We start from the raw sequence: 24,790 nt of genomic DNA, 5'->3' as shown, positions 1-24,790 counted from the left end.
TACAATTTCGGTAAGAGAGACACGAGGTAGCCTTTAATTAGATTTACAAGGAGTAAATGGCTATCTGAACATGGTCCAGCTTACGTACGAGATATGAGGAATATTTCTTCAGTTATTTTATAATTTGATATAAATCAGTTTGAATGATACGAACGTGTGCGACTTTATACGAGCAAGGACAATGTTTAGCCATTTACGCACCGTGAATCTAACGTTGCGCGTTCAAATGCACGTGTTAATCTTAAACGAAATAAAGTTTGTTACATACCGTTATCCCATGCAGCTTCTTTCGTTCTAAGCAAAGCTGCAAGCCCGATGTTGTCCTTGGGCATCACTCTGTTCAACATATTGTCCGAGCCCTCCGCGTTCGCCATTGCCAATTGATTGAATTCGACTAAATGCTCCTTTATTAAGGTAAATCTATTGGCAGAGAACAACGAAAATGCCCAACTTTAATATCATTCACAGCTGATATTTTATTTGAAAGTTAACGAAACGAGACGCTATTTTATAAAGGAAAGTTCTCCCATTTGACTTGTCAATGCGAGAGAAACGTTGCGACTCGGGCAGCCAGACGATTTTCGTGATGCAACTCGTAAGAAGGCGTATTACGTACGCTATGGAGAATATAAACTTCCTCTCCGATATGTGTGGCACGTATAGTTGGGAAATATATTCCTCACCGAATACCTATTACTCGCCATCATCCCTCTTACGTCCTTAAACCCGTAAACAAGATTGAATCAACGTCACCGGTAGTTGCTCAACAGATTCTGGGCAGAGATTGCACGAATACTTTCGAAAAAGTACCAATTGGCACGACATGAAAGTAAACTTAGTTCCTTAGAAGTCTGATCGATAAGTACGTATATTGATTCTAAGTTGACATCGATTTCCTCGGCAATAAGCAATTCTACTGTTTGTTTTTGATGGAAAGAAAGGTATTACAGTGTTTGCAAATTCACACTTTACAGACATTATCCATTAACTTCATTGTTATCGTTTATGCGATAAAACGTACTAGAAACATTGGCTTGGTGAATATAAAAAACTGATTGCTGTGACGCGCAACATTTCTTCCATTTATGACAATGCTAAACGAAAAATTAAATGTGTTACGAGGGAATATTTGATCACTAAATTTTTCGTGCTTTTATGCAAAATAAAACTTGTCCGCATTAATTGCAAAATGTAGAAGCTACTAAACCCATTTAGCTTTTACAACAATATCAACAAGTTGAAACTATTACAATGGACTGTTTAATTCTTCGAATGTTTTTATAAGAATGGTATTTTAAATTAAACTTAAAAAACGTATCATTCATTCGTCATATTTGAAATAAAAAATAACGGAATAACGATATCATTTTTACTTTCAAAGAACAGCTTTGAAAATAACTATAACATTATTATTAATAAATAATGCTAATAAATAATAAATTATTATTTCAAATAGTAATTTTGTATTTTCATTTCAAATAAAATTTGCCCAGGTCGTCTGCTTTGTATGCACCGGCTCAATATTAATAGGGAATGTAGACAGAAGGTGAAAAGAAGAAATTAAATATGAAGATAAAGAACGATATGATAGAATGAGTACATGTTTGAAGCTTGGCGAGAGACAATGACAATCAAGGACTCGAAGAAACGGTATTCAAATATTTTACACTCACTTGGCTGTCCGATAGAAGATAGCACAACCATCGACGTATTTCCGGTCATTCTCAGCCATTGTCTTCGCTCGCGACTTCGGGGAAAAGATTCCATCGTAACCGTCGTGCTTGAGCTCAGGCAGAAAAAAATTGTAGAACTGATCTGTCTCCACCTCCTGCAGACTGATGATGTCTGCAGCGTAATGTCTGATTTCGTCCAGAATTCCTTTTTTCCGATATTCCCAGTCGAGCGCCCAGCTTGGACAATAACCGTACATTTGTCGAGTCGCGTATTTGTCGCACAACACGTTGTAACACATTACTGTGAATATACCTGTAACAGAAAATTCGTCGTTATGAAATCGTCCAAATCACTATAATTGATTCGGAAGATAGAAACCGATCTCGAATTTTTCTTCCAAAATTCAAACTTTCTTAGACTTGAGACTGTTTAAATTATTGGAGGAATATTTCTTTATACGTATAGTCGTTTTGATCGTGATCAATTAATATCTAAAATTATAGACGTTGGTTTAAGATGAGCATGTAAAATAAAGTTTTAGGTATTTCAAATGGTTAAGAAATTTGTGATCTGCAGTCTTTAATTTCGCGGAAGGTATCAAATTGCAATACTTCGTGTGTCAAACTAAACATTGTTCGTATGAGTTGCAAGAAGCAATAGTCATAATTTTTTCTTTAATTATCTCAATAAGTTGAAAATGTCAACGATCTTAAATCCCTTTAATTTCTCTACTCTTTCGAATCGCACCAACTCGTTTTTTGTCACGAGTGCACGAAATCTGTGGTCTAGGCATGATGAAACGGAACATAAAAAGTGGAGTTCAGCCGAAAAATCAGATTTGCAATTGCGATTGACGCAATGATAGTGGTGGAGTCTTTGAAGTCGGAGCACAGTGTAATTTTTAATGAGAAAAGAAAGCATCGTGAATCTTATTCGATATTAAGGGCAGTTTTCACATGCTTATTCGGCTGTACCCTTTCCTTGAGAAGGGGACGTCGAAGCGTACTGCAGCCAGTACTTACTTCAGTGCCCCTATACTTTATTGGATTGCGGCAGATACCGCAGCTCAATTATTTACACTCTCTATAGGCAAGTTGCTCCCGGCTCCTAGCAACCGTTCGCAGTAATAGGACCACTGATTTACAGCTTTAACTCGGCCGTCTATCGCGAACCTGCGCTGAAATTAGCTCGAGCGCATTGGTAAAAGCAATATACGGAGATCCTCTCGCCGAGAGAATCACGATAGCTCTTGACTAAATCATTTCGCTTAATCCCGATATTGTCGCTATCTATTGTTCTCCACTTACGCTACCGGATTAAATTTATTTACCGATCTCTGGCAAAAAGTGTTTGGTCGGGCAACCCGAGAATTTCTCGCAAGAGGAAGCTTTTCATTCGATGCTCAAGGAAATAGAATAAAATGGTCGTTGCACACACCTGCGTATATTAAATATTTACATAAAAACGTAGTATGTTCGCATTCACGTAGAAAACAGCGGGAAAGGTGAACGGCGATTCGAGGAAACGTTCATCCGTATCCAAGTATTCAAGAAATTTTCCGATAATTTCTATTGTCATGTTCCTGATTACGTATCCTTTCATAGCCTTCGTGCTTCAATGGACGGAGAATATTACTTTTGATGAAAGGACTAGGATCTCGATTGCCTTTTAAATAGTTTATATATATATATATATATATTTATATAATAATTTCCTATTTCTTTAACACTTTGACTGTCACGCTAATCACTTAAATAATCTTAATAAAACGAAAGTACTACATTCGATTGAATTAAAATTGAAACGTTCCGTCGTATGACATGAATTACTTTTTCAATATTCCTACGTTTTGCGGATCCCAGTTAAATTAGGAAAATGTAATACATTGGCGTAAAAATTAATTTTCAAATCTAGGCAAATAATTTTGTTGCCCACGTGTGGATGACGCGACAGTCAAAGTTCTAATATACGGTACTGTGTTCCCTTTTCAATGTGGATGCAAATTGTTTCGTGTTCTATTGAGCTCCTTCCGCAGACATAGTGACATCTGGATTGTGTGAAATTGTCAAACGAAACTTACACTTCCATATCAATGCAGAAACTAAAAGTACAAATCCTTCCCGAGAATCAGGTCTTTCCAGAGAAAAGCAACTTTCGTGTCTTAAAATCTATAAAAAAAACGTGATCGATTGTGCATTCCTGTGTTACTGCGAGGTGACCAATTGCTGTGCCCTTGGCTTATTTTCGGGCACAATTAACTTCACATTTATCGAATAACACACATTAAAATTTTTTATTTTTTTATCTTATTTATTTCCGAATAAAAATGTTCTTCTTTTATTTTGTTTAGCTTTAAATAAAAACATTTGATATGTCTTATTCGATAAATATAAAAAGACATATCAAATGTTCGATAAATATAAAAATGATAGTGATCGTTTTCCACTGCTCTAATAACAAATAAAATCAATGTTCCGCGAGCCAGTTCTGGGTAATGTAAAACGGAAGATCGACCAGGACAAAAGTAGATCGAAGCGGCTACTGAATAGTTCAGGTGACCGGGTACCCGGCTACTTACGTAATTAAGTAACCTGTTCAGATTTTCTGAGACTGGTTCAGCTCGTGCGACGGGTCGCGGCCTCGGAAATGCTGTCTCCATCCGTAAATGGAGTTACCGGCTTCCACGGTTCCTCTAGCTGCCATTGACAACTGCTTTCTACGCGAATCGTGCCGCAAAAACACCCACGCGATGAATACGGAAAGAAAGAAACGATCTTCCGCGGTCTAAGGATTAAAATCTGCGTCTGACAGGAACCGGATAAGTTTGTTCAACCGTCGCGCGATTCAAGTAGAATCGGATTCCCCGATCAACGCCGTGCCGAGCGTGTGCTCGCATCGGCTTTGATTATCAAGTTGGAACGATCGACCCCTCGCTCGTATTATCATTCTTAATAGATTGTATTCCTATTTCTTGATACAGGTCGTGACGATCGAAAATCGAGGTCGTGGCATTCAATATATTTTCGGCGTCGTGGGAATCCGGTCACCATTACTGTTCACAACTTTTTTTTTAGCGAACTGTTTGCTAAAACGGTTGGTGGTTTTATATTAGACACCGGCAAGCATATAGTTCGCGTCGAAATGAGTTTACGAAACTCATGAAGGAAGAAGATACAGCGCGGATCTTTATGCAAAATGAAAATTTTATGCATTAATTGCAAGACATCGGAGATACATGGACATTTGGTTTTTTTCCTTAATCGTTTTAGCAGGTTCTAAATAATAGGATAGAAATTTTAAATTCTTTAAATGTTTTTCTGTTCCTCATTTGATCTATATGTTTTTGTCATAAACGTATAAATTTTATGTATTTTATATTATATATTTTATATTATAATTATTATTTCTTTATATTATTATTATTTTATATATTATATATTTATATTATATAGTTTTTGCTATTGTATATGTTATTTTATTTATGATTTATTTTTTGTACATCATGTTATGTCACTTTTCATTATACTTTCAATTATGACATTTTTAGAAATTAATTATTCTGAAACGATTATAAGCAACGTAAAAGTGTACGTGTTAATACATAATGAAGGAAAAGAACAAATCCTATTTGATATATGTATTTTAAAGTGTTCATAATTTGGTGATCCAAACTTGAACTTGCAGAAAATGGATTAGTTTTAAAATAGCTTCCCCGCATAACTTGCTAACTTTTTATTAGAACGCATCAAGTGGATGCGTCTCAAAAACAGAATCACGAAAAGAAATTTCAAGAAGAAATTGTACAGTACTATGCAGATTGATAAATTATCAAAAATTGTGGACGACCTAAAACAAAATTTTAATAACTAAAATATTATCTATCATTTTCAAAATATATAATAAAACATATATGACATATGTTATGTATATTATTACTGTAGGTTATATAATACATAATCTTAATGTTTTAGTATTCATTTACACGTTTGTAAACAAATTAAATATCGCCGGCAACTCCAAGAGATCGTTCTAGGGTTAAATATGAAACTTGAAATTTGCATCAAGATTCACGGTCTACTACCAATTAAAACGCTTTGACTTCGTATGTACAGAATATTTAAATCCATCAATTGTCAAAGGACCAATCATGTATCACTTACACCTCGGTGTTCCGAGCACTAAAAATATCGGAGCAGGTTGTTACGATTGATAGCTGGAAACCCGCAGAACTTTCGCACTCATCCAATATTATTTTTCATCCGCCCCTGACCGTTACAATACCGGTGGATGCCCTTTTTCCTATCCTTCATCTCGACCCAGGAACGCGTGGAATTATTTGAAATCCGTTGGTCGTGATGGGTTGATACGTGCAGTAACGCGGAATGGGACTAACGACCATGCCAGCAGGACCGTGCAAATTACTTCTTGCGGCTTTCGCGACGCCCCTGACAATCATAATCATTACGGGCCGTGCATGGTCAGACGTGCTGCGCAGCTTCTTTGGAAGACAGTAATTATGCGTCATTATCATTCCGACGTTTGCCCTCCCCGATACAATTAGACACTTATTAGAATGACTATTCAAACTGTAATCATTACTATTGTCACTTTCATCGTTACTGACTACTTCGATTGTCAGATTTTCATTAATAACGCTGGCTTTTGCTATCGTTCGCCAGGGCGATCGTTAATCTGCGCACCATTGCCGCTTGTTAACGCGCGAGACATCGCAAAATGACGAAAACAGTTGGTTTATCGTCACTTGCGCGTTCATTGTTGAACTCGTAGTTACCAAGTTGCAAATGTTTGCCCGCCCATTTCACATTCAATAACGATCGAACGAATAAAGATTGCCAACTTTGCACCCTAACCAGTGGATTCTGATTTTCGAATACTTCCTAAGATTTGTATATTTTTAAACCAAATCTAGGTTGCAATGTAATTTGGGCGAGACGCATAAGGTTTCTTAATTCTTGAAAAAAATTTTATATTTCCATCCGAATTATAAGCTACAAAACGCACTATTTCTTTTATACGAAAACATTCACTAATCATTTTTGTAAACCGGAATGAATTAATAATAAAATTGTAGAAAGAATCGTAAAACAAAAAAAGGAACAATTCAAAATGGAAATAATTAGAAATAGAAAGGATTATTTTGTAATTGGAAAATTCTGTACAGCGTGAGAGAACTTCATTTCAACAGCTGATAAATAATTAATTGTGCTTTCTACTTCGTGAGGGGCTCAATTAAATCTTCCGCAGAAGAAATATTAGATCGAGTCGGAAATTACTTTTGCCTTCATTTTTCAAATTTATACGAATTCGGGACGCTTCACAAACGTTCATTAGATGCTCGCGATCATTATCGGGGTTAATAACCATTATTCGGTTTAAATTTCAAACGGTTTTATTACGACTGTCAGTTCATTATACTTTAATCATGCTTCAAGGCTTATAGCGAAAGTTATTATTAACTTACTTAATTCAACAGTTTGCTAGTTATTATTCACATTAATATTAATATTGGAGTTATATGAGACGTTACAATAATCGTATGCAAATAATAGTTACATTAGTTGGCGACGTTTAAAGTTATTGATCGTTAACAATTTTGAAACTACGCTTATTCGTTTGACGAATTATATTAATTTATTCCTCGTATTATTAGATGAACGTATTATTTTACCAGAATCAGGTGAATGTTTACTCCTCGATACTACGATATTAGAACATAATGAAAAAAGAAATACCCAAAATTATTCGTAAAATAGAATCTGTCATATTCTACCACTACACGTGAATGAAGAGAGTTTTGAAATATTCAAACAATGTATCGGGTTAGCCAAAAAGTTCTCTCGTATTCGTGTACCATGACACGTTCAAAAAAACAAGAAAACTTTTTGACCACGCCAATATTTCTCAGGTTTATTTTCCCGTTTATTCGTTGCGCGTGATGTGACAAAATGAATAGTGCAGTCGAGAGACATATGAATTATTGAAATTTCTCTTGAAAAGAGTGACATCAGTTCTACCACACGTGATTCTTACGCGAACGGTTTTTTAAATAAATGTTCGGCTTTGTTCTGCTTCGAATAGATTTTATACGAAATATTTTTAGAAAAGATTTCCAAATAATTTCAAAATTTGTTTCATCATGAAACTATACATCTGAGAACATTATTAAAAATAGTTACGCGAACGTAGATGTAAGATAAGAGAATTAAACGTGCATTAATAGTTTAAAATTGCAAGAAGTGTAATTTATAAAATTGATTATTAATAGACATTGGATTTTGATACTGGAGCTGCTTAGACATTTATTTCAATTCGTAACCATTTTAATTGGTTCAAAATAATGCAATAATACTTGAAAATTTAAAATATTTGTTTACTGTTCTATATTTGATCTACACATTATTGCCATAAATGTATAAATTTCGTTGTCTAATGATGTAATTTCAGTTATCAGTTGATTTCTAAAATTTGCTCTACATTTTTATCGTATAGTAACTTAGATCGTCGTTACTATACATCGATATTATACAAATTTGGAAATTCTGTGCGAAATGAATATAGGTTCACTCAATATTTTTCTATTCGTATTTTAAAAATTATCATAAACGAAATTAGAAATTAATTAATTACGAAGGAAACTTAATATTTAGTTAGACCTCCATTGTTTTTTTATGATCTCAAATATCGTTTGCGCAAAAGTGACGAAGTTGTGTCAAAATCTGAATCAGAATTTCATCAGGAATGAGACAAAGCGATGATTCTTTTCTACGTTAAAGCTGAAATGTTGCAGAATAATATTTTAACCGCGACGATTGATGTTAAACTGGAAATATTCCAACGAAATTGTGATTTATCCAATACCGTGTAGAGTTGGATTTTTTAATGACACGTTACACATCATTCCCTGTAGATTTTTTGATATGCTGTTTTCAAATTCGGTCGCAAAATGTTCTAATACCGAAGAGACATATTACGTAAAACATATTGTTACGTCACGAAAAATGAGACGATATCATATATTTTGGCCACTGTGTATGCGAAATGGAATCTGTTTGTTGAATTATAGGCACACCTAACTGTAGATGGACCAACCGGAAGATGGAGATGGAAGTTAAAAATAATGAATGGCGTATACCATAATGAAATGATTGATTCCCCGCACAGCATAGAAGAGCTGACAATAGGTTCTTTTTTTATTCTGCTGATGGCGGATTGGCTCGCGTCCTTCTTTATTCCGTTCAGCTGTACCGTTTTCCAGCTCTTTCTTGATGTTGCGCAATAAATCTGTCCAGATGGCATGGTATAGCCATCTCTAGAACGAAACCCGCTGGTTCAGTGGCTCGGCGTTGACCAATGGCCAAGATGTTCGTACTTGGGGCAGGCTATGTTACCTTGTCTCCCGGGACATTTATTAAACCTGCTGTTTTATCCTCCACAATATGCTCTCACACCCCTCCCACCCTCTGTTTTCTATTCACCACCGGCTAATATTTGTTTAATTCCACTCGGGAATTACGCTGCTTTCATTAGAACCCCCTCGGATAGATCTCGTTCCATCACTCTGCTTAATGTATTCCGGGGAAAATCAGATAGAACAAAAATCAAATAAACAGAGACCAAATGGAGACTCCTCGTAGAAACCACTGTTAGCATAAAAAACGAAATCGTTCAAGGGAAAGACAAAAAACTTTCCTTTTATATCATATATATTACATTTTTCTATATTTTTATCCAATAAGCTGGAGCAAAAAGAAATCGAATATTGTAGAAAATATTGTAAATGTCGAAAGATAAATTATTCAAGAGAGAGAAAAATCTTCCAAATTAGAAATCATTTACCAATACAAATGCATTTTAAAATTTTCTATTTTGTGCACTGATATAGTACAAATTCATTAAAGAAAGGAATTGTAAAAAAGATCTCGTGCGTAACGACATTTTAGTTAACAGAGAAAATTGATTGTACGATTTATTAGCATTTTCGTACTTTTTACTACAGTCCTCGTCATCTTTCCATCGTTTTGTAACTCGTAATAAATTATGCACCAATAAATTCACAATTTCTCGTGCCTCGGTATGCAACTCATCGTAACTAATTTTGTAACACAGCATCAAGTCGTTCATTGACCTTTGCATACTTAATTTTTCAAGTATGTAAGTTTGACGCGTGATATATTGAAGAAAATGTAGTGTTTTACAAAAATCACGTGCACGTAGAACATACTGAGACTTTTAATCAGGGTTGCATCATCGCACTCGCAAGCCTTAGGCATTTCTGTAATGACCCCGCCATCTACCACCCCTCAGCACACTTGATTTCACATGCTTGACGACTGACCTGACCCTCCTTTTTATTGAAATATTTGATTTCATGGTTATCTACGGTATTATTAAATTGTACATCGTGAAATACCTCCAAAATGTAATATTTGCAACGTATCAATTTTTAAAATATGCTTTAAACTTAATGCATTTATACGTTGACGTATCAAATATAGTAAAATATGACCCTTCAAAGAGTTGTAACAAATTTTCCATTGCGGATGATAAAATAAAATTTTCGATCATGAATATAAATTACGAATTCACACCTACAAATTAAAAATAATTTAGTCAATCGAAACGAGGTGAAAATCGAAAGTTTGAAATCGAAAGTCAGGAGTTGAAAATTAACGCAATAATTTTTTCGTTAATCTTCTTAGATTCTACAAATTTTTATGAAATTCGTTTCACACGACTATATTGCAACAAACATAAATTTCTGACTGACATCACGGTAGTAAAAAAATGTGTTTATTTTAATCATTAAAACCCGAAATCTAAAAATTTCAATTCGCATAAAAATCTGCAGTCTAGTGACAATAACTGCATTTCCACTCGACCGGTAATGCAAGTGAAAGAATTCTCGATTTACACGAAAAAATGAGTATAAAACAACATTTCTTCGCAACTGTCCGAGTGATCGGAGAAATTCACTTCCGAGTGGGCTCTTAAACAAGGCACGGGGCCTGTTCGTTATCCATTCTTTCCGCTTACAGTGAGTTAGAATATGTACAGGGTGTCCCATATTTTCAAGGCATGCGCGTAAAGTTTATCAACGGTTTGCCAGTCGCAGCTTACAAAAAGAAATTAGCAATTGAAAATCAAAGGTTCCCGCCGCACGTATTGTATCTTACAATTAGTCAGTTGTGTGTTCGTTCGCGTGCAGATGTGCATCTTGTCAAAACCAGAGTGGTTAATGCTCCCAACTCTGGTCTCTCCCTTCGCCGCCCTACTACGATTTTTCCACAGCTTTCAACGCGTTTTTACTGTTTTTAATAATACCGTGCGCGCCCTTAGTTCTTTTTCACGCACTGTAGAAAATTGTCTCGCGTGGAAAGGAAATTTATTGTACGCGCTCCGACACTATTTCACTCCATTCAATGCTGCATTAATAATACGTTCCTCTCGTTTCTCGATGCTATAACTATAATATTTATTACAATTTCTGCTGTTATCTACGAATTGACGTTGCGATGCACAGAAATTAGCGCGCGGGTTTCTGAACCCATCCGGGGTTGTAAGACTCGGATTGAACCGATCATGGGCGCGTTTTGATTCCTGTTCCGCTGATTAATTGCCTGCCAAATTAATCTTGGGCAATTGGATCCGATCGGTGGAGAGCAGTGGTTGCCCGTATAATTATTGTAATTGTATGTTCTCGACTGATGGAGAAGAGGTTGTCTCGAACGATGGACTGTTTCCGAATTGTTAATGTAAGTTGGCGAGACGTGTGATGCGACTCTACTCTGTTCTGTAATGCCTTCTGATAAGTCGTCTCGTTTTTTCGGGAGTCCGTATCACGACCCCCACTTACCCTTGGTAAGGGTGGGAGCGGAACCTGCATGGATGTGGAATCTTTGAAGCATTTGGCAAGGTTACGAACTTCCTCCAGGTCGACCGTCGGTAGCCACGAATGCTGGTACGATTTCGGGAGACCCTTCGGAAGTGCCGAGTTTATGACACGTCACAGTTATTGAGAATAACGAAACGAAAGGTTGCTATTGCCAAATCTCAAAAATAACCTTTTGTCATATCCGTGTGATAAATCCTGTCGACGAAGACTCCACGCATTTTGTTCCCATGCGATGGAACAATCTATAATACTCTAAAATGTATTTAAACTGTATCTTAACTGTTAAACAAACTTTCCAACGTGTTTGGTGACGTTCCCATTTGTAATATCTCCGAGAGCGAAAAGGATGATAAATGCATATCACCACACTGTGGATCATTACGTGAAATCAACATTTTTCTCTTTCATTGAAAAATGTAATTTTGTACTTTTTTAGATGATCGTTGAGAGTTTAGAATAATTTGTGCATATTCAGAAATTCTTTTAATTTTCTAAATTCTTTTTTTTTCTTAATTTTACCCATTCAATTTTTATTCTAATCGCATAAAATCTGCAGTCTAATTATTACACGCAATCGAATGAATTTGATTCTGATTAATACATACTTTATGTGACAAACAAACTCAGCAAACAGTGAAATGTTTTGCACCTCATCAGTTTTTAATGGAACCAGTGCAAAAAGTTCCCGAGAGATAACGGACAGGATTGCGGTTCTATAAATTACGTATTACTCGGCAATTAATAATTCCGGTTAATCTTAAATTCTGATTCAACTGCCGAGTTATAGGGCGCAAGCGGCAATAAATTGCTTCTGGCGTTGAACGCGTTCTCGGGTTACCTGATATGTTTGTAGTAACAGTAACTAAACATGTTACAATGCGATATTGAACCCATCAGTTTCATTCAAACTAAACAGTTTTCCAGTTACGAAGACTATTCAATATCGTTTTATGGATAACGGTTTGCACTCGGCTCGACGATTAAAATCAACACGATTTAAATACCAAGACAGATTCGATTTCACGGGTAATTATTTTTATCGGACTTACATGTTGGCCTCGTCCTATTCGGTCTCGTCAATGGTATCCATGGTCTCTGTGGTGGATGATTTGCAGTGACTGTAAATATAAAAGGGTAGTTGTTAATTAAAGCTGATCATAACGCTGAATCACTGTACTACGTAGCTGAATATAAAATATATAGTGTAAAAAGTTGGTTTAGATAGAACACTGTTTTAAAATTCCCGTCTCATTGATTCTAAATATTAAGTATGCATATTTAACGGTTAAAGTGACAAGTTTCTCATTTTTTAAGCAATTCGTTACAATTTCCTATGAAAACATATCTATGGTTTTAACAGTTTCTTAAATAAATTGGAGAAAGTACCAAGCAGTTGAAACTACTCGTTTTTCATTTTTATTGTAATACATATTATTTTCCTTAAGACAGCATCTTTATGATTTTTGTAGTTTTTTAAGTGAACTGTACACAAACGTATTCACATGTTTATGATATTAGTACTGGAGCTACCGGATAATATTTTGCAACAGTATTAAAAGTGTATTTGTCAATAATTGACGAAACTATTAATGTAGTGGTTGTACGTATGCATCTAATTAACGATTTCTTACAAAAATACATGTACGATTTCAGCGATAATAATATCAAACGTTTGGTATTGTGTTATGTAAGAAACAACTCTTTCATTGTTATTGTTCAAGCAAACAATAATCTTTGCCAGAAACTTATCTCGTTTCCAATCAGAAACATAAATAATGACTCATTCGTATACAATGCATGACATATAGGAAACGTTTATTTCAAGTGAGCAATAAATACAAATATTGGTTATAGAAAATATCGTTCGAATAAAATTGTATTTGAAACGTTATTCGGAACACAAGTTGAATAAAACTTTTTTCAACGAATTTATTCGGAAGATTTGTCGAATCAAATTTTATTCAAATAATGTCAGACTCTGCCACACGTACACTTTTCAAAGAGATTGCAGCAGCTAACTGGTTAAAACGGAAAGTTGATTATTTCAATCGCCGTGAAAAATGGCTTGCTCGTAGAGCTGCTCTATACACGATAGATCATACTTAATCAGAAGTTTAATAAACGAAGCAAATAGCATCACCGGAAAAATAATTCTCGCGGAGCACGAAATTCTTGGGAGAATACTTCGGGAGCCGGGCTTCGAATTTCAGATACCGCGAACTTTCCGTTAACTACCCACAATTTCCCTAGCCGACCCTTAAAATCAAATAGAGATTCGGTACGGGATTCGTAACGAAACGTTTTCAAAGTTTTTGAACCCGATGGCCGGGTAGGTCGAGTCGAGTCGCGTCGCGTCACGGCTTGTCGCTGTGTGGATCTAGCAAACGAAACGCGTCGAATGACAGCGCGAACAAATTAGAAGTTCCGAGTTGCACATGCACGAAGGTAGGTTGGTTAAAGCCGAGTCCCAACTAGAAGATTACTAGCGAACTTTGTCAACTGGCGGGATCTGGTGTAAGGGGGCGATGGCGAGAGCACTCTCCTGGCAGTCTTCAACTCGTTCGTAGCTCGCGACGACGTCGAGGGCTTTGAATTGTTAATTCTGATTACCTTCGCGCCCTGACGTACTTTGCTTCTGCCACTTATTTAATGTACCGCCATTTGTGTCAGAGTTGAATCACGCCTTACGATTTCAGGATTGTTACCGCCATTTCTGGAGCCACGTGAACGTTCTCCATTACCGGCGAGTCACTCTATACAGCAAAGTTTGCCCATTATTTCGAGAAAATTAACTTGACGATTTACCCGACGCCTGTTACCTAATAGAAGCAGGTAACAATCAGGAGGAAATAATTCAGCGTTCCTTGATGTGTCTAACCTTCCACGAACCAGGTGAAAAAAAAATGTAACGCTTTGGACCATTTGGGGTTAATTGTATTCCGAACATTATCCATCTACAGGTGTTTCATCGTTTTTGTAAGAAGGACAGACCTCGATAAAACAGACATCGATGTTTTAAAAATAAACGATTCGTTATTAACGCCATTATTAACATTATCAAATTTGTTTACATTTAAAAAAACTGTTAAAATTGTAACTGTTGCATGAGTCATAAAACTTAATCTCATATATATAAAGTGCACTAGGTTATATGAAATGGAAACACCATAGGTCGGAAAAAATATTTTGGATTTCGTGTTAAAATGGCTCCGGCTGCCCAAGGTTTAATTACCTTAATAAAATAATAATTTGACTCTTTAATTGTAATTTAATTACGTTAATTTAATTACATTATAGGGTTAATATGCCCGTCGGGGTTAATTAGACGTCATGTTTGTGAAATAACAAAATTTTCTTGACTATCGAAGTAGAAATGATTGAACACCTGCTATATAGTCAGTAAGAAACCTGTTGGCAGACTTCTGGAAGCTAAAGTGTTAGTAATGAATTTAACAAATGATATATTTCTTAATTATCATCGGGTTTAACAACGAGTTGTTTTGCCCACCGGCGGCCATTTTGATTTTATACATAATTTGGATATTGTTTTTATATTGCTACGAAATTAAATATTGCTGAGAATTAATGCATTTTTCTGATGAAATTGCGAATGCAATTTTGCATTTTAAAGTCGAGTGTAAAATAAATAAAACAGCAGATAAAAGTAATTAAACGATTATAAACTAGTAGATTATCAGCATGATAAATAGATTAATCATAAACAAATAATGTAACGCTCAATGTGTTACGCATTTTCATTGTTATTGTTAGTTCATTAATACTCCATAATTAATTATTTACACTAATTTCTGTAAATATCGAAATGTGAGATTGACGTTAGTATTAATTTATTCAGTGGACTGTCCCAAACAGAAAATTTGATTCTAACAAAAGAAGATTATTAAGATCCATTGAAAAATAGAGATAGTAATATTTTCGGGTCGTACACAAACGAAGAAAGTTTAATGAGGAATCATAATTAAGAATTCAAACAAAGTTTATCGAAAAATAACAGTAGCCATAAGTTATTTATCTTTTGGACTGTTTCTATTTTTTTCAGAGACAATTACGCCTGCCAATTATATTTTGCGATTATAAAATTGCATGTTTGGTAGGTTTTGCTGTGGTACTATACATTATAGAAAGGCAACGCAATGATGTGCATATGTAACATCACAGTGATCAGCCGTGACATGGAAGATTATATGCACGTTCCAATAAAAAGGAGGTCTGAATGGAATGTTGCAATGTACATATATTGTCGTTACCAATGGTCCCGCCAGAGTCAACCTAATCAGCGATACTGACGCTGCAATGTTCCAGTGATAGCGCTGAGGGCAGATAGTAGATCGCGCTGACTGGATTATTATAATTGCAGAACGATGGGGGATGGCAGAAGGATGCCGCTGCAAGAACGCTCATTAAACTAGTTCATTACACCTGCTTGTACTAATGGGTCTCACTTACAGGAACTCACGATAATTAAATAGTGTAACGAATGTCACTCTCTTTGTACCAGTCACTAGAGGATATCGGGACTTCAATGTATAAAATTCTATGATATCACGTACCTCCGTGGAGAATTATCGCTGATTATTTTTCACAGTTGTTTTTAACGAGCTGTGCGTATGCAATCGCTAACAAATTTAAAAAGTTTAATTTAAAGTTCCTAGAATCCCAATTACAGACCGTTGATTAGTAAATTGAGATCTTATGCGTTTACGACAAAAATTACTAAAGTGCAATAGGCTCTTATCTCTTGCAATTAATGCAGAAAATTTGTATTTTGCGTAGAGATACGCAATCTGTTTTTTTAGCGCTTTGCGGAGCACGTCGAGATAATAATTTAAAAAACAAGTTTGGACATTCTATTTGACGCAATTATTTATTTAAATTTTCTAAGAGATTTAGAACAAGATTCTTCCTCGCCTAAAAAGTTGCCTAAAAATTACGAGGACACGTATTTGACGAAACTATCTATTTATTAAAAGAATGGGATTGCTTTCGAATTACGGACGCGGATGTGTTACGTTTAAATTGAAAATAATAAGTACGAGATCAAATGTTATTGCGTCGAATCCGTACTTTATAGTTTATATATCTACGATTTATGAGTGGCACGGAAGGTTAATATAACAAAACAAGTTTCAGCAACGTTCGTCAGCCACAAACGTCGAAATCGAATGGCAGAGACAGCACAATATCGAGAGAAAAGCAACCATTTGCTCTCGTAGCCAGTTTTATCGGGATATGGAGCCATAAATTCTTGTCGTGAGATTGAATATGTATAACGAAAGAGAAACGGAGAAGTCGGTCTATCTTGCTGCTGCCATACAGTTGCAATTATGATGATCGGTAGATAGTAGATCAATAACATAAACGATAAAACGACTAATTGCAACTGATTGATTCGGTTTGGTTGACAGAGAGCCTTGCAGCCGTTCACATTCGTTTCGTTCGTTGTAATCTTGTTGTTCAAATCTTCAAAGTTATTCGACGCAACGAGCTACGTATTACGTTGGAATCTGATCATTTGTTAAACAATTATCTATATCATGGTGTCTAGCATAAGGATAGTATCTGGTAGATGTAGTATTTACTCGCGCGCAGTGTCATTTTTTCATTAATATTTAATCGCATTGTACATGTATCATGAAGGTCGATAACTTAATCGCAACATTTTTTTAAACGACGAAGGTGTAGCAGTGTGTTAGACTGGTTTTTGAGTAAAGAAAAACGTTTACGAAATTATAAAGATTTTTCTCAATTGTATCAGAATTAAAAAAGTCATTTAGAGTATGAATAAAATCTGACCCAAACTTTTCATGGTGATTTTAATAACTAATAAATAAATTAGACGTATTTTAAGTGTTGTTCATAAAAACGAGTTGTATTTATATAACTACAGTTATAACTGAAATATTATAGTTTCTGTATTGAAGAAATGTTACAGCATCTAGCAAAAAAAGCTAGAAATAGTGTGTTAAGTTTTGAGCATCCGTACTGATAAAACGATTTCAGATTATTCAATCTAATTTCTTTTTCGCATTTATCCTTATTATCGCAATCAGAAAACAACGTTCGTAACAATGTTTCTTTACAATAAAGAGCTATCTGTAACATAACGAGACAGGCTGCAAAAGAAAAGGAAGAAGAACAATAGATAGGGTAGATGCGGTGAATGGAGTTGTTGCAGAAACAAAATGTAATTAATGGAAAAGAGTGTATGAACGGAGTGAAGTGTTAATAATTCATATAAGACCGAATCTCTACTTTCTAGCCGCGAAGTTGAATAAATAAATAAATGATAATAAAGCCGTTGATTAAAGAGTTTTCGTCGAGTTTTTGTTGGTACGGAATTCACCGTGTAAATAAGCGGTCACTATTCTGGAATGAATCGTGAAACACCAACTGACAGTTACGAGTTACTGACGGGCGCTAAAAACTCGTTACAGATTCACGCGTAGGTGAACATGAACATAACTTCGAGAGTGCTAACGCCGCGCCGCCCGGGCGAAACACAAGAGCCACAAGTGCTAACTGCGAATTCCAGCACCTCTAATTGCTGGAATACGAACCACACCCCGGCCGATAAGAATCGCTCTTTGCAACAATCGCGCCGACTAGTATCAATTGACCATGCCGGTACTGGTAAAACGTAACTGGACTAGACGATAACGGGGCTGTCTGCGAAATATCCGATTCGAGACTGATAAATGTTCTGGAACAATGCCAAATCATCGCGAATCTATAAGGAGCGAAGACTATTACGTTCCGATACGTTCGGACAGATTAGCTTTAGCATCGTGTAATATTTAAGCGTGATGTAGTTCGTTTTACTGCAGTTAATATTGCATGAGTTTTTTTTCCAGAGGAACTTCATCTGTGCATTCTATTATTAGATTTGTTCGAGCACTTACGCTGATAGCAGAATCAGTAGCAACCGAATCGAACAATTCACACGATCTTGTTCAAGTTTGATATGTAACTATCGAATTTTTAATTTAAGCTTCAGAAACCAGTACAAATGACAGGTTTCTAATTTTTTAATTTACTGTTACTGAGTTGTAAACATATATTTATGGAGAATTTGTTCAATAAAGTTTCCTTTAACATATATATTATGATAGGAATCGCTAGAAATCTGTAAAAAGATATTTTTGTTGTTATATGTTGTTAAATTGTCAATTGATTTTCGTTTGAATAATAATTTCATAAGAACTATTTACATCACATTGATCACAACATTAACAATTTTTGATTAATCTTTTACCTGTTGACTTCAGCTTTAAGAAGTATATTAGAAAATTGCCAATATATTGGAATAATTAAGTAGAAAATTTTGAATTTCTATCGCGTGTTTAACGCAGCAATAATATATTATTAAATATGAATGTTTCTAGAAGTAGAAGCTTCAATTGCGCATTGCTGTCATGAAAATGTTTCAAATTAGAAGACGATTGTGATCAGTAGACTGGATATTTATGCGACATAAAACTGTTCCGTCTCGATGGTAAGAAACAGAGATTAAATAAAAAGGTATCTCTTCCTTTAATCATTCTAATAAGTCGAGGAGGAGATGACAATGTTTTCAAATTTTTCCAACGTGTTTACTCTTTGGTATTTTATCTAGTCACTTTTATCATAATTGCATAAAATCCGATGTCTAGCGATTAGTATTCTTGTCGTATGGTACCCCTAACGTGGTAACATTATTCCCGTGTAATTTTTCGAGTCTCCGGACGTTAAAACCCGTTTGAAGACGATCATGTCCGACTTATCGTAAGCTTCCGTCTTTATACAAAGAACTCCCATAGGATGGACTGAGATAACGAGTTCTAGAAGTGTACTCTAAATCGTCTCCCGTCGTTCAGGAATAATCAAGCGGTAATGATGTTCGGCGGACAATAATCGGCCGGCTTACCGTCGGTTAGTGGCTAAATCAGAAAAGTTTTCGCAATCTTCTAGGCGTGGAAAGAGAAGCTTTCTTCTGCTAAAACTGTCAACAACTCGGATTAGTTTTAAAGTAAGAGTTCGTTTCTTTATCCTTCTTCGTCCTTTTCCGATCCTCGTTCAGCGGTGAAACAAAAACCGAAATGCATTAATAAACTTTTTCGAGGAGCACGGTTCCTTCGACTTTAACCTGGTTCATTGAAAATCCGTTCGTCTCCTAACTCCTTTCCGTACAATAACGAGTCGGATGAGTGACGAATATTTCGAATATATGGATGGTACTAATTTCTTTTAAATTCTTCTTCTTTCGTGCAAATATTCAAGCATCACGAAATGATTGAAGATAAAGATTCTAATCATTGTAACCGTGATAAAAATAATACCGTAGATAGTTAATAAACGTTTTCTACGCAAGAATATTTATATTAGTATAAATGTTTCGTACGTGGTACAGATTTTTATGCTTCGTATTATACTATCATGTATTATTCATTTTTGCGTGGCTTCGATAACTATGACTCTCCCATAGGAAGTAATTGAGTAAATTCCTTAATTCGATAAGTATGCATGAATCTTTACGATCTCGATACGTTCATGGTTTTCGCTTTTCTGTCCGCAGATTTAAAGAATTTATTAAAGCTACTTCTGTATTTAAAATAAAATATAGATTGTTATTTGTCACATGCAACACGCGTTAATTAGATTTAGGGATTAGCAGTTGTAGGGTTAATTATTGTTCTCATACGTTTCTATCTCCTATTGTGTTTGAATTCCTTTTTCAATTTTCTTTAAACGCAGCAACTTTTTTCAAATTGGATGCAATGACTCGATTTTTTTGGAGATGCCAGAAGGCCTAGTTTACTGTACAACGAATAAAATATCTTTCTTTTTTAAATTTCGCTGTTACTTAGAATGACAAAAAGACCCTCGCTTTTAAAGTCTTTTTTTTTATCTGAACCTGTGTGTATTTTTACTGTGCGTCAACCGATTTCACTGAATTTTTCAGTACGCACATAAATTACCAAGACCTGCAGGACGCATTTTTGAAATTTTCGTTCAAAGTTTAGACGAAAAAGCTGAAAAACTAGAGTTCTTTATCTTTGTTTTTGTCATTCCAAGCAATAGTAAAGTATTATAGAAAAAGTACTTTAATCATGGTATAAAAAGTATTTTAATCATGGTATAAAAGTATAATCATTGTATAAAAAGTATTTTAATCATTGCACAGTAGCGTTAAAAAAATTCAAGTGTTTTTAGTCCAGTTTTCAAAAAGTCGTTGCGTTTTAAAAAATGTTCGAATACTTTTCGTCAGGGGTGGCATCCTTGTCTTCTCGCCTGTCTGTTACATTTCTTCCTGACGAGAGCTGTTGTCATCCGACACAATTTGCGAAGATCGACGAGACAACATCTGTTCGATTGCATCGCCGATTTGGCAAGTACCCGCGTACAATTCGGACACCGGAAGGCAGCGCCTTCCGCGGCTGCAATTTTTCTTAACTTCGAGACGGGCAATCATCCCGCGGTCTTATACAGATCATAGCATGAATTACGCTCCACTTCGTATTTTAAACGGTCCATCAAGAGCGCGCAGGCAAGTGCGGCGTAACCATCGGCCGTGTCTTCGAGCGTCGAGCACTCGTACGATTTTCAGCGGTATTGTTGGCGAAATGCGCGCCGACCGAGGCGCGTATCAGCGTGCATTTTCAGAAGCACCGCGGATGGCAGGCACGCGTGGATACTCGAAACTGTGAAAGGCTCGTAGCACGCGAAACACTTGGGGCTCGATGTCAAGGGGACCCCAGGAACAATATAACGGCGTTGCATAAAGGCAACTTCTCCGCGCGCCTCCTTCCAATACCTCGATGCAAATGGCTCGCTCCGATGCCGTTCCCTTCATCTCCGAGCCTTCCTACAGCGCGTGCTTCATCGCAAACCGCGCAGCTCCACGCCGATTTATCGTGTCGCCGGGTTCTTCAACATGCAGCGAAACCCAGGCCGAAAATTGAGGCGAACGCGTGCGACAACGACGTAGTAGTGTGAGGCGGTCGCACGCCAAACGCGGTAAAAAGTTATTTGATTGAAGTATGCTTATGGTAAAGGAAATGTTTACTAATAGTTAATTAGACATATGAGCTATAATGTATTATGTCTTTTTTTTACCATTTTATTTTACCATCATCGGAAATTAAGATCGTCGATTACATTTGCTTTGTTCTTTCAGATTAAACGATAAATGATAGAAATGCGTTTATCTGGTAATAAAAAATAATTTACAAAAATCGTTTTAAAAACACGATTCTACGAATTTACTAATTATTGAAAAAAAGGCGAAGACGCGAAGAATGTCGTCTACAAATGTTATGTAATTTTTGTACGTTACTGTGTTATCAGTGAAAACATCCATGTTGAGCAAATTTTGAAGATCTTAGTGGATTGTAAATATTTGAGAAATTAAATGTAATATTTGGTATTTAACCCGAGAAAGATAACCTACGTCGCAGAGGCGCCTGCGAAATAAACAACTGACTGCACCGTTTTCATAGAGGTCTAGTGATTTAAGTTTAAAATTACTTAAAATATAAAAAAATATAATATAAATGCATTTTATTTTTACAATAATGCCGAACCTTTAAAATGACTAGATTAACTTAAATAAATATCCATTGTTAGTATAAAATTGACGCCTTAGAAAAGCATGCGCCTCTGAAGCGTATGGTTATCTTTTACGTACGTTGTCATATGGTTATCTTTCTAGGGTTAAAGAGAATAAGAACAGAGCATACGAAAATAATAATTGCAGAGGTGCCATAGCATCAGGAAAGATTAAAAAATAAATCAAATACGTATTTGAATTGTATAAAATAACGAAATTAGTTAAACTGTACATGATTTCAGCATAAAATGTTTTTTACCGCGTTCAACGTACGTTCTGCCCCCATAGTGCGACGTTTGTTCTCCCACAGTATTTGTACGTAGTATGGCGCACTTTCTCATCGTCACTGATTCTCCGAAGAGGATCCCGACGAATCGAAGAGCATCGGCGGATCGAGACGGAGAGTCCTGCGAAATTAGTCGCGACATTTTCCTGCCGAGTGAACCGGAAGTGAAGAATACGTCGGCGGAGGCTAGATGCCTTTTAATGTTTAATGCCAGGCGTACATCTTCGATCTCCTATTCTCTACAGAGCTTAAACAGCACAGGAATGTTCACAAGCAGTGATTTCACTATCGAGTGTTGTGTATCTGCAAACTCTGTTTCATCTTTGATAGTCTTTTTGCGTCATGCCAAATTGGATGCGAATCATATCTTCGCAATGTTATTATTTTCTGACAATGTTATATTAGCTCTATTGGACATTGGACTGTTAAAAATGAAGCACTTTTGAATACTTTTTAATATAATATCGATCTTACTTTAAAGAAGAAATAAGGAATTGCTTTTTGCTTTGGAATCAGAAGAATCGGAGAGAGAGGGAGAGAGAGAGAGGAAGAGAGAGAGAGAAGTCAAAAGAGAACATCGTGTTAGGAGTCTATTGGAATTATGGGTAAAAATAATTAACTGTAACGTAGTTTATAATTTATTACTCTCCGTTACTCAGAAGAAGTCCGCCAAGAAAAGTGTAGTACCGATCCCCACCAACCTAGACAGATGGAGTATAGATTTGATGCATTTAAGGTGTAAATGAGTAAGTGAAACAGAAAGTACAAAAATTAGGAGAATTTTAGAGTTATTACTATATACATATAAAATATATTGAATGTATTATTCTATCATTATATGTATAGTAATACATAGTCATTATATATTCATACACATTATATAGTCATATATTATATTTTATAATATACACTAGGTTCATTATTCTCGTAAATGACACCAACGATTTTGATTTTTTTTTATTAAATATGACTACGACGAACGTACCAACAGTGAGAGGATGAGAACTCTGCTCTCCCCTCGTTTCTCTCTCTCCCTTTCTCTTATTCAATTATGTACGTCAGAGTTTTTTTTCAATCGGAGGGGTAACGTTAATATGTCGCGCAATATTTGAAGTTAAATGTAGCTTATGGTTACAAACGTTTTCTTTATTATCGATGTTATTTGTCAAACAAATCGGTAAAGCTACGATCTAACATAATTTATGTTATCTGTCACTAATAGAAATTTTGACCACGGAAGGTTTAGTGCTAATTACTTTTAACGGGGAAAAGTTAGTTGATTTGCACTGCTTCCCGCTCGAGCCACTAGGTGACTAGCGTCGTTAACCCTTTCTTGGAAGTAAGACACTGCACCTATTAACATATAATAGGCGTACTGCCAATCGTCGTCACTGTAGTTTGTCTTTCAGTAGTCTCGGTCAATATCTAAAGGATCTCTAATGTGGGCGGTACACTGCATACATACAGATTTTTTTTTTTTTGATCCGGTCTTTGGGGACCCGCTAGGGTTCTATATTATATTTCAGGTACCCCCCCCCCCCCTGGGATTAGAAGGAAGTCGACATCCTTCGGTGGATTCTTAGGATTAGGAGTACGTAACGTCTGTGCGTAGATCTGCACGAGAATGGGTTATGTGGGATGATGCGAATTGATTTGGAATAAAGCGATTGTAAAGCGTGTTTAAATCCTAGCGTGAAAGAGGAAATGCAATTGTACTTATATTGTAAAATTGTAAAAATAAACCCAGATTAATATAATAAAATTGTAAGTGCACACGGTATATTAATTAATAGAGGCCGCGTTCGACATAAAATTTGTAAAAATTCACATAAATAAAATAAAATTGTAAGAGCAGTAAGATCATGCCATAAAATTATATAACTGTACAATCACATGAATAAAATGAAACTTTAAGAGCACGGTGTAAATAGAAATTGTAAAAATTATAAAAATAATTGTACACAATCACATGAAATATAACATCTGGTTTAAAGTATTAATAAATAAATAAATAACAAAAAAAAAATCACTAGAAGTAAGTAAAGTACACGTTATAATAGACTGCGTTCGACATTGTAAGGGGTTAACAGTTTAACAGGCCAGCGAAGTTCAATTAGAACATGTAATTAAAATTTGTAATAAAAATTCTCTTATGAAAATTACGAAAATTGAAGTATAAACATATCGAATTTGATATTAACGATATAAATGCAGTGAATAATCTTACGGATCTCTAGAATTTATTATTAAATAATTTCATAGTGATAAATGTTGATTTATTTTCAAATGTATTCGTATTTTAATAAATAAT

General features: G+C 35.5%; 1 protein-coding gene across 2 annotated transcripts in view; it reads right to left on the bottom strand.

Moving 5' to 3' along the window:
• The window catches only part of twin (CCR4-NOT transcription complex subunit 6-like twin), a 178,996-nt gene that overhangs the window by 11,691 nt on the left and 142,515 nt on the right, over nucleotides 1-24,790 (bottom strand). For both annotated transcript variants that reach the window (XM_076519380.1, XM_033468666.2), the window contains exons 2-4: nucleotides 12,637-12,705; nucleotides 1,674-1,986; nucleotides 269-420 (exon numbers count right to left, since the gene is read on the bottom strand). In XM_076519380.1, coding sequence (XP_076375495.1) covers nucleotides 269-420; nucleotides 1,674-1,972 — 451 coding nt within the window. In that variant the 5' untranslated portion in view covers nucleotides 1,973-1,986; nucleotides 12,637-12,705. The remainder of the gene's footprint in view (nucleotides 1-268; nucleotides 421-1,673; nucleotides 1,987-12,636; nucleotides 12,706-24,790) is intronic.

Source organism: Megalopta genalis, chromosome 2 (assembly GCF_051020955.1).
Source record: "Megalopta genalis isolate 19385.01 chromosome 2, iyMegGena1_principal, whole genome shotgun sequence".
Classification (NCBI taxonomy): Eukaryota; Metazoa; Arthropoda; class Insecta; order Hymenoptera; family Halictidae; genus Megalopta; species Megalopta genalis.
Note: the sequence above shows the minus strand (reverse complement) of the source record. Positions and strands in the feature narration are given on the sequence as shown.